At 42.2% G+C, this 11,675-nt stretch overlaps 1 protein-coding gene across 1 annotated transcript in view; it reads left to right on the top strand.

Moving 5' to 3' along the window:
• The first annotated feature begins 1,989 nt into the window (after positions 1 to 1,989).
• The window catches only part of cachd1 (cache domain containing 1), an 89,709-nt gene continuing 80,023 nt past the window's right edge, over positions 1,990 to 11,675 (top strand). The window contains exon 1 of the mRNA XM_086046873.1: positions 1,990 to 2,556. Within this exon, the coding sequence (XP_085902999.1) occupies positions 2,308 to 2,556 (249 nt within the window). The 5' untranslated portion in view covers positions 1,990 to 2,307. The remainder of the gene's footprint in view (positions 2,557 to 11,675) is intronic.

The following is an 11,675-nucleotide window of genomic DNA, read 5'->3' as shown; positions in this document are numbered from 1 at the left end:
TCCTTATCTGGGACTGGAACATCTTTTGAGCGTAAAATTTCTGCCAACGCCGACATCATCATCATCATCATCATCATCATCATCGTCATCATCGTCATCATCATCAACAACATCATCATCATCATCATCATCATCATCACGACGGTCTTGTGTTGACAGCTAAATGCTATCTTGGTTATACAGTTGACATACAATTCAATCCACTCACGATTCTCCTAGACGGTAAATGGATATGGATGTGCATAGGAAATTAGCCAGCTAATGAGCTTTAAATAATGTTTATGAGTGCACGGAATTTTTTTATTTTTTTTGAGGGGATGGGTGGGGACAATAGAATGTAAGGGCAGAAGCGCTTTAAAAGGACGAGGACGGACGGGGTCGGAGAGCGATTATGGAAGGAGGTCACGGACGGAGGACGGACTGGCAAAACAGGGTAAAGTGCCCAGCTCTGGAAACTGCAACACATTTTCAAAATAACGCGTTTGGGTTGTGCGCGAGTATTAGGGCAAACTGTGCGTGGCATTGTCGCAGTGACGTGTGCACGGACGTCGTCCGTGGGAGTATAAGGCTCAGGTAACAACCTATCACGCCTCACCTGTTTTCTGTGTTTGGCCATGCAAAGTTTTTTGGGGGGACAAAATGGCACTTTGGGCATTAAGGCTATGTGTTCAGAGACCCATGTTTCTCTCCCCCTCTGCACCTCCCTGTTCAGTACATTTCAGTTGGTACATTTTTATCCATCCATCCATTATCTGTACCGCTTATCCTCACAAGGGTCGCGGGGCGTGCTGGAGCCTATCCCAGCTGTCTTTGGGCAGTAGGCGGGGGACACCCTGAATTGGTTGCCAGCCAATCGCAGGGCACACAGAGACAAACATCCGCACTCACTATCACACCTAGGGGCAATTTAGAGTATCCAATCGACTTACCATGCATGTTTTTGGAATGTGGGAGGAAACCGGAGTACACGGAGAAAACCCACGCAGGCACGGGGAGAACATGCAAACTCCACACAGGGAGGCCGGAGCCGGGATCGAACCCACGACCTCTGAACTGTGATGCGGACGTGCTAACCAGTCATCCACCGTGCCGCCACTGGTACATTTTTACTTGTATCTAATTCGTTCATTCAGTACTTCTACTTTTATTGGGAGGAAACCGGAGTACACGGAGAAAACCCACGCAGGCACGGGGAGAACATGCAAACTCCACACAGGGAGGCCGGAGCCGGGATCGAACCCACGACCTCTGAACTGTGAGGCGGACGTGCTAACCAGTCGACCACCGTGCCGCCAAGTTTTAATATAATAATTAAAATAAAAATTATAGGCAAAAGATGGGGAAGTGTTTTTTAAACTACAAACTCTTCATTTTGTACAGTATAGTATGTATATACAGTACAGTATTTGTACAGAGCAACAAACAATGTTTAACAAAATTGTATTTATTTTCAAGTCAATGTTTTCACATTTAGAACAATATTTGTCAACTTAGGGATACAGTGAATTGTTAAATCCAAATATTAAATGTTCCTCCTAAATGTTAAATGATCTTAAGTTTGGATCAGATTGTTTATATTGCTTGGATTCCAAACAATAAATCCAATACAGTACATTAATGCTATTCTGTTAATGTTGCTTTTTCACACTAAATCTCTGCGCCTGCGTAATGCGACTGGTTAAATATTAATAATAGTTTCTTATACAAACCAAAACAAACCAAAACAAAAAAACAAAACAAAACAAAACAAAACAAAAAACAAAACAAAACAAAACAAAACAAAACAAAACAAAACAAAACAAAACAAAACAAAACAAAACAAAACAAAACAAAACAAAACAAAACAAAACAAAACAAAACCAAGTTGTACAGCATTTGTGCTGAAAAAAAGATTTCCCAGCTGTACATGAAGGCGTCATAGCACCTCGATCCATTGATCTCTGCTCCGGACGTCTGTAGGACTCCGCGTTTCCACGCCCCCTACTTTCACCCCCATTGTGGAGAATCTCGGGCTCACACACAACACACACACACACACGCTGCCAGACCTTCTGGAGGACGAGCTGCGAGGCCGAGCCTTTTCAAGAAAGACTTCTCTTTTACTCATGGATATATTTTATTCTCTACAGGAATTTCGAAGAAGAGCAATGGTTTGCGTCGCCAGGCATTTCGGAGTGTCATCCGAGAGGGAAAGGCCACACGTACTCCACGGCACAAAGTTGTAAAAAAAAAAAAAAAAAAAAGTAGTGTCCTTCTCCCACTCGCTCCCACTCGGTGCTTGTCCGCTTTGAAGACCCCCCGACCATCATGGCGAGGCGGACTAGGCACAGCACTTGGGGTTTGACGCCGAAACGCCGCGCTCCTTTTCGGGATACGCTGCTCCGTCTTCGCGGGAGCTTGTCGGCTCGTTTGTGGAGCTTCGCTTTTATGTGCTCGGCTCTTTCTTGGGGATATTGTCGAGCCGACACGGAGTTTTCCATTCTGGAAGAAGCACAAGTTTTGTCCGAGCAGATGAAGAAGCTGTCTACTGAGGAGCTCGGAGTCTTTACTATGCAGGTAAATGTGGTTTTGTTGTCGTTTAGTTTGCATGAAAACCTGTGGGGACTACTTGTGCCACTTTGGAGTGGGCGGAGCAGACCCAAAAACTGGCATTAAAACGTTTAAAAAAGAAAAGTAAAGAAAATAAGAATTTATTTTATTTTATTATTTTGTCTCTACACTACTGTAATATCAGTGAGGCAAGGGTGGTGACAGAAACGTGATTGTTCCGAAACAAACAAGCTCAACGCGAGCTTTGAAGTTACTCGGACGTGTTTATGTGGACCATCAACACATTGGAGGTTCTCTTCGACCCCACAAGACCCCAAAAGGATGCCTGCACTGCACATTAGCTACTACATTACAGCATGTGCGAGGAAAATCAGATTTTTCAGCGTTGTTGACATTTTAATGTGTCATTCAAAAACGCCTAAAAGAACCATCCTGTGTCATAGGTGTCAGCGGTGTGCTGGGTGTGGGGGGTGGGTGTTGTTGTATTTCCCATGGTTTGCCAGTTTATTTTATAAAGCATAACTTAAACAACACATACGCATGCTGTTCGTGTGCGAATTTGTGTGTTTCATCATCATCTACAATATTTAATCTTACAGAATTTACAGATATAGTAAGTACAATTGCATTAAATGATTGCACGCTGTTTTACACTTATACAAGAACACCTCACTGTATTGTTGTTCTGCATCAGAGCAAACCGCAACCGTAATAGCTCACATAATATTACATATATTTTTAATGTCTTTGTCAAGGCATAATGTTTTACACTGCACACTCGTTCTTTCGATTGTGTACCTAATCAAATGTCTGTTGATAATATGTGGTACCGTCTGAACCGTGCTGTGCTGCCCATCCCATTTATGTTAATTAGACCTGCAGTGCTGTTTTCTGTCTCCAAAAAAACCCTAAAAATGTGACGAATTGAAAATTACATTGACTGCAACTGCTGTATTATCTTCTGTTGGGTGGCTGTGTTACCAATGTATTTATAGGCTTTATAGGTTTATCTATGAGTAGATCCAAGCTGTGGATCATGCTGATTGATAAACGGTAATTGATTTGACATTGTCATAATCAAGCATCCAAGATTACATACGTTATCTCAGCTTATAAATAGGGAAAGATTTGGAATAAACACGCACCCACAGATATATATTTTTTAATCCATAAAAATGTTTTAATTTTAGCTGATATAATCAATCGATGACTCAGTGCACAATCAAAAGGTCAGACTGCTTTGATGATGGATTCATTGATTTTGAATGGAAAGCTAATCAGCAATTAATGCAGTATTCCTCGGCTTTGGCAAATTGTGCTGTTTGAAGAGGTCATCCTGAGCTTTTGCGGAGGAGCAGAGATGCTTTCATGTTGTTTTTCTGCCCTGCGGGACACAAAGCATGTTTTTCTCCCCCTAACGAGACCCTGCATTTCCAAAAGACTTACTTCACTATTAAATTGCAAAAGCATTGATTGGTTATTGTCACAAAATCTGTGTGTAAAGTACAAACATCACCATGCCAATGTAAGCAGAGCTCCATTGGGTTGCCAAATGGCAGGAGGTGCAGTGCTGGGGTGTAGGAGAGCGTGAGGCAGGAAGGCCGAGGGGGGGAGTACTTCAGAGGCAGAAGAGCTCACAGGCCCTGAACACAGAGGCGAGGCAGTGGGGGAGCCCCGGCCCCAAATGGTGTTTCATCTTCCCTGCTGCCACACAGAGATGCCTTTATCCTGACTCTGGGAGTCAGCTTTGAGGGCTTCCTCTGATCCTTGTGGATCTTCCTTTGTCACTGCTCCTTCTCACTCACCTGAGCTCTGCTTGGGCCATCGCTCGCTTATTTGTCTCTTGTTATTACCTTGCTTGTAATGCAGTCTGTTCCTCTTTAAATGTCTATTTATATGCATCCTGCTGACATCCGTTCTACTTTTGTGTCTTTACTTTCAGATCGGAAATAGACCAAAGTAGGTATGAGTAAATAATGTTGAGTATCTGTAACACAACTTTCACCGACACTGGTCTGTGTCTTTGTGTAGCGTTTACGCTCGAGTTGAAGTGACCAGAAAAATTTGCTCATAAGCAGTGAAACAGTTGTTAGTGCATATTGCGTGTTGTTGGCGTGAACTCCTGTCTATCTACCCTTTGGAATTGTAGCCGGCAGTGAATGTCCTCCTGGTAGTATTTGGAAAATTAGCTTAATTGATTTTGATCGGCCTTTCTCTAGTTGCTCATGATGTTTTGGATTGGTATGAGTTTTTGATTAGCATGATTTTTTTTTTTTTATTACTACGTGCCCCCTAGCCCCCGAACCCCCCTTGGCTGAGACACAAGAGTGCATGCTGCTGTCTTCCTGAACATTGTTATGGAGGCTAGAGCATCTTTCCTTAAAATGTAATGCAAGCCTTCACTACCCCACCCTTCATTCTCTATCAAACATGAAACTGAGGATTTCCGTGCCAATGCGTCTGAGTCACCTTATTCAATTTACCGTTCACTTGCGTAATAATTGCAGGATGTCAGGGTATTTGGCTGCTACTCAACATAATTAGGTCACCGGTAACTAAAGCCTGGTTCACACAGCAGGATAATCGGCCCGATTTTAGCCCCGAATCTCGGGGGTTTAATCTTGAGAGTCTGACGTGAGAATATCTGTGAATTAATGTGTTTCGTGTGTGATGTGTTGACCTTGCCATGTGGCTGCACACCACACACTGTACGTTCAAAACTGTAATACACATGATTTTTTTCTAGTCACGTGTGGGGTTTCTCAGAGTTTGGAAGTCTGCCGACAATTTTAAAATCCTAGAGGAAGGACTTTGATTTATTTATTAAAATTATTCCGCCGCAACTAAGCTTTGTTATTCAAATACCCTTAATGTGATGACAGTAAACACATAATTGGCCTCTGTCTACCAAGCCTGTTGGAATCTTACTGCAAACAACTGATTTGTACGAAGTATAATGTAAAATAGTCGTGAAACTTTAGCTGGGACATCAAATTAATCAGATGCATTCACTTGTTGGTCCCTCAGTGGCATTTTTCAGTAGTTATTTTGTCCACAGTAACGGTAAACCAGTGGAATGTTGCTGGACACTTGCTTTGTAGCCACAGGCTGGTGAATAACCTTTAAGATCTTTTAAAAATATTCATTTTCATGGTTTTGGCGACGAAAAGAAGTTTGATGTCAATTTGTAAACTATAAAAAGTAATCTGCTTGTTGTCATAGGCTTTATACTGTTCCACTTGGCACTTAGGAATCTGTGTATGCATTTGGTATGTTGATTCAACATATACACACAATACTTTATTTCAAAATATTTCCATTATAGTAATTCTTGAGAAAGAATAATGTGCAGGAGGAAATGTATCATTTATTGTCAAATTTATCATGACTAACTCAAATCAATCTTTCTTTCTTTTAAGCGACATAACTCATTTCATGTCAGATTTGCTTTGGCTTTTAAAAGAAAGTCATGGTGGATTTAGCCTTGGATTAAAGTAAATCATTTAATCTTCCATTTTCATTTCGTTAAAACTGACCCGGTGCTCCTCTTGTGCTAAAGAGCTCCTGAATGTTTTAGAATGTTATGGAAATGTGTTGTCCGAAAAAGTGACGTGCACAACAACTATATCAAGTATCTCACAAACACTGACTTAAGTGCTTTTAACCAGACAAAATGTTGGACTACCGGCTGATTGATTACAAAGGAAACATTTCATTTTAAGCACCCTAATCCTCTGAGTGCTGGGAGCTGTTATTAAGGCTTGCTCATCTGGTACCTTCAACTTCCACAATTGAACATGATAGTAATTGAAGGGTAGAGGGTGTTTGTGAAGGGGAAAAGAAAATTGTGAAGGGAAAAAGAAAATTGAGGTTTATCTGGAACAGTTTTTCGCTGTGTATTCAGTGAAATCTAGGATGGGGTAGTCTGTACTTTTTATCTTTTGGCTTTGTGTTCCTGACGTGCTTATATCAAATGTTCTTTCTTCCTGCCTATCTCCTGGCCTGCCCTGAACAGCAGTAGCTAAGTGAAATAACACCTAATAGTGCCTTCCTTTGCCATTGCAAAAGCTGCATACAGTTTGAGCTCTGTTGAGTCGACTTGGTGGGAAAAAAGACATTACAATGGACCCCTGCTATTCGGGGGTGACAGGCTGGCCCACGAATAGCGAAACTCATCGTATAATTGACGCTCATTGAAATGCATTACAAATAAAAACTTGTTGAGGGAGCTGATGGTGGGCTTATCTCTTTCTAGGGTAAGTCCGCTGAGGGCGTTGTCATCCGCAGTCTTGATCAGTTTCAAGTACACAGCCCTGAGGGGCCTCGGTGCTGATGGTCTTTGTGTCCAAAACAGTCTTCCCCAGCCTGTGATTACCCGCACGTTGAGCTGGGACAGCTTGTCCTGCAGTAGAGCTGGGAGGATGGAGTTGCAGGCAGAGCTGAAGTCCACAAACAAGATCTTGGCATAGTTTCCCAGGGAGTCTAGGTGTTACAGTATGGAGTGGAGGGCCAGGTTGACTGCATCGACTACAGACCAGCTGGCTCTGTAGGTGAACTTGCAGCGGGACCAGGAGGGGGGAGGCGATTGACTTGAGGTGGGGGAGGATCAGGCACTCAAAGGACTTCATGACTACAGACGTCATTGCCACCAATATGTAGTCGTTAAGTCCTGTTATGCGTGGCTTCTTGGGAAGAGGGGCACTAGTGGAGGACTTGAAGTGGGCTGGCGCATGGCATGACTCCAGTGAGTTGTTGAAAATGTCAGTGGAGACAGGCGTGAGCTCATCTGCACAGTGTCTTAGGGTTGTTTTCCTCTCAACCATTTTGGAAAGTTTACATTGTCAAAGTTAAGTAAGTGTCCGTGCTACATTACCATGGAGCAACACTTTCCTTCATTATTGCTCTGCGAATCCAGAGTACATGAGCCATTTGAGCCTTGGCAGAACTCTACAGCCGTTCTTTTACTAAGTGTCTCCTTGAATGCGATTAGTAGGATCTTTTTATTTATTTATTTTTTAAAGTCAAGTCAACCCAAACATGTTTTGTTCAAGAATATGTTATATGCAGGCCCAATAGTTGAAACAAGGCATTGTGATAAATATTGCGTTTGTGGAATAAGAGTTAATCCACCCGGTTTTAGCTATCGCTGGGAGCGGCCATTTGTCACTTCTGTCGTCTGAAAATGACACCACAGTTGCTCAGGTAATGACCAATCACAGCTCACCTGTTTTCTGAAGCTGAAGATTTCTGAAGATGATTGGTCGTTATCTGAGCCCTGAGCAACTGTGATGTCATTTTCAGTCGACATGCAAAGAACATATTCTTGAAAAAAATATGTTTCGGTTTCTACTTGTGCACAGTTGAAGTATAAATTTATTAAAAGTTTCAACAGCTTGCATCCCAAAAATCCTAAAACTTTTTAAAATTTTATTATACTTTTATTCAGAAGACAATTCAGGAAAGAACTGACTGCCACATTATCGTGAAGTACATTTTATGTGATTTTTATGTTATGCTGTCTACTGACAGGAATCCGCTTGCAAATTCTGCTTCTTTATAATATATTGTATCGAAGGTTGCAAGTGGTAATCATGATCTTGCACTACTCTCACCTCTGATCTGACCCAAACCAGACAATGACAATTATTTTTCATGAGTGAGGTCAGTGCAACAAAATACAGTTACTGCGTATACATGCAGTCAATATTTGGGTTAAGGTCAAAATTCTGATTTCTGAGTCATTCAGAATAACATGTTTACATGGCTTGACTGGAGAGAGTTCCCCCCCACATATAAATAATCTGATCGAAATGGTGACGCACGGAAGGCATGGCGCAATTAACGTCATCTCTTCTTGTTACTTGTTTCCGTCAATAAAACACATTGTATTCATGTCACTCACAGCACGAATGAAGTAGACGGTTTCCACCTCGCTTTAAAAGTGTGGTGTCGTTCTTACTCTAGCTTTTGCCATGTTTTTTTTATCAGTAAATGTATATTTCCGGTGGATTTATCCACTACACCGCGGATCCCAAGCCTCCAGGCGGCAGTAGTTAGCCAAATACTGTGCATTCAGAAGGAACTGCCGTCCTTTGACGTCACTTCTACGAAACCAAAAACACGGCGCCAGGCTTGTTCGTGAGAAGCAACAAGAGGTCAGAACTGCCTTTAAACCTTTCAACGAGAAGCAGTAGTTGGTTGCGGACAAATAAGTAAGCAAAAAGTGCCTCGAGATTGGCTATAAACCAACCAACGCAGCTCCACGGTCATCCATGTTGACTCTCTTGAAAACGCAAGCCGCGCAAGTGACGTCGGGGCATTTTTGTCGCATAGTGACGACGTAAATCTCCGGGTCTAACTGTCCGCAGCCAAACGCGGGTCCGGAGATATCTGCAAATCTCTGCAGTGGCCAGAGTTTTACGTTTTCAATGAATAAACTCCGGGGACGTGCGGAAGATAGAGCTAACCAAAGTTAATTTAACTCGTTCAGAATGGTGATATTCTTTGTAAAAAGCGCTAAATTGCTTCTCAAGAGTATCACTTAATGCTGCCTACCTTTGAATGTACCTGCAGCCTTTTTGCTTTGGCTACCTTTCTACTGGAGGCCTGCGGGAAGAAAGATATAGGGAGAAAAATATTTTCAGAAATGTCTGTCCCCCTCCAAGCTTCTAGACAACAGGACTCACTTTCATTTCAATCAAGCCCCTTTAATTCTTTTGCCAGCCTTGTGCACTCCCCCTTGGCTTCCGCTGGACTGTGGTCAGACCAGAGCAGGTTCTTTCCTCTTTGCACCATCTGTTGTGGTTTAAATCCTTCTGTACAATTGTGGATAGATCATTTATCTGACTGCTTTCTGATGGGTTTCCCATATTCCTCAGTTGAAGATGGCTTCTCTCTTTGGCCTTGACTTGCTTGATGTGTTTTTGCAGACTTGTCTGTCTTTGAATTTGAGGTTCTGCTTTGCCTGTTTTCCATCTGCACATCATCTGATGTTGATCTGCACTCAAATGCCAAACTATATGAACATTTCTATGGCTGCTATCTTTGGTCAAGATTCTCATACTTGTTCAAAATAAGATTCCCTTTCCAGCAAACATTCAGTCCTTATCTGTTTTACCGTAAAAGTCAGGATGCTGCTTGCAGTTGTGCATACTTTCCCCCTCATGTCTGTGCAACAATTGGAGATGAACTGCACAGAGGATTTTATCTATACTAGTGTCAATACATTTTACAAATTAAAAGAAATAAAAGCCTCTCTTTTGTTTGAGCCATCCTTTTTTATGTCACCTCAATTTTCTCCCATTCAGCATCACGCATTTTGCCTTGTCTTTACCCACATAGCCCTCTCATTTACACACTCCCTGCAAACACAACACAAAACAATAATAAATGCCCAGTAGGACTAGGAGAAAATGATTTTTATTGGTGATGTAGGCTTCATTTTCCCTGCTTCGTGCCAGTGTGATTTAGCCCCAATGGGAATGACTTAGCAAGTTAGCCATTCACTACTTTCATTGGGCACAGCTTGAAATGAACGATCCTTGACAGAGTGATAGAAGTAAAAGTGTGTGTGTGTGTGTGTGTGTGTGTCTGTGCGTGTGTGTAGAGTCAAAGGGGCACCGAGCAAAATATCCCATTGGGAGGGCAAGGACTGAAGAGGGACTGGTTCACTCCCCCAGACATTAAGCTTTTTAAGTACCCCCATCCCCCACAGTACACACGCACGCACGCACACACGCACACACAGCCATTGAAGATGAGGTGAGTGCTGGACCTCCTATTGTGGAGAAGCACATTACTGTAGATTATTTTCTTGTTGTTGTTCCGTTTTTTTCCTGTATGTGTATGCGCAAAACCAGGGCGGTGGTGAGTGGCAACCACAAACGTAACCGTTTTTGAGTACTTTTATCTTTTTTGCTTTTTCCCCAAGTGCAGATGTAGTGTAGAGTTCTCCCTTCAACTTATTTTGGGGGATCAGAAAAGCACCAATCGTTTTTGTGGAGAAGTTTCTGTTTTTATGGTCATAACCAAGCCTTGCGATGTTCTCGTAGACTTCAACCAAGTCCTGTCATTACACTGGAATTATTGCTAGCATCTCCTGAGATCACACAGTTGAGGAGGTCAAGTAGGTCTTGACATTCTTCACCAAGGCTTCTCCCCCCTGCAGCGTCTGCCTCATTTGTGAAACGTAAACCATTCTTTATGAAGAACATTTAGCACCCATTTTGAAGGCATCCCCTCCCCCTCTTGTTTCAAATTCATCTCCAACTCACTGACTGGCCATCCACCACGCCCTGAATCAGGTATGCAGATACTTTTACATGTAGTAGTTTTTTTCTAGATCCTGCTCACAGATGGCACCTCGTTATTTGGAGACAGATGAATAAATGATGATGGGATTGATTGGGGTCAAAGAGTGGCTAACAAAAGTACACGTAATATGACAGCTGCCTGAAGAGGTTGAAAAATAAATTAAAATGTAAACGTCGTTCGGGTGTGTCATCCTTGTCCCTTGCACCCCTATGTGTTGTGAGTGTTTCGTGCTACCCCCTCGGATATGCTGGTCAGCAAGCCCAGTGGAACTACTTTGTTTTGTTCGAGTTGGCTTCTTCATTTGAATGTCAAGTGGATTTGCTTGGAGCAGCAGGCAGGTTGTATTTTACTGTGAAAAGTCTCGTTTGAACATAATTTGTCCTTGGAATGAAAGCAGAATGTTAAGGAGAAACATGCCCACTATTTTATGTCTTCAAAATAGTGGTTGTTCTTCTCATTACTTGCAGTACACGATGGGGAGGAGCTGGGGCAACACAGCTTGCTTCTGCAGGAAAACATTGTTGTCAACTTTAAGTGCAAATCACTTTTTTGCCACTTCACAATTGCAGGCAGTGAATAAAACGCAGGACCCGGATAGATTTATTGGCATATTGACTTGACGGACACACTTACTGTTGTGAAAGCTTCATGTACTACATAGACCAAGTTAATTTTTCATTTAGACACATATCTCTGTCGACCACACTGTTAAAAGAGCAAATACACCCACATTAAGTTTTGGACACAAACAAAATAACAATTACTCTAATACATGAGTAATTGACTTCATTTTCTTGATAATCGACAAAAGA

Source organism: Filicampus tigris, chromosome 12 (assembly GCF_054856515.1).
Source record: "Filicampus tigris isolate MCC_2025a chromosome 12, RoL_Ftig_1.0, whole genome shotgun sequence".
NCBI lineage: Eukaryota > Metazoa > Chordata > Actinopteri > Syngnathiformes > Syngnathidae > Filicampus > Filicampus tigris.
Note: the sequence above shows the minus strand (reverse complement) of the source record. Positions and strands in the feature narration are given on the sequence as shown.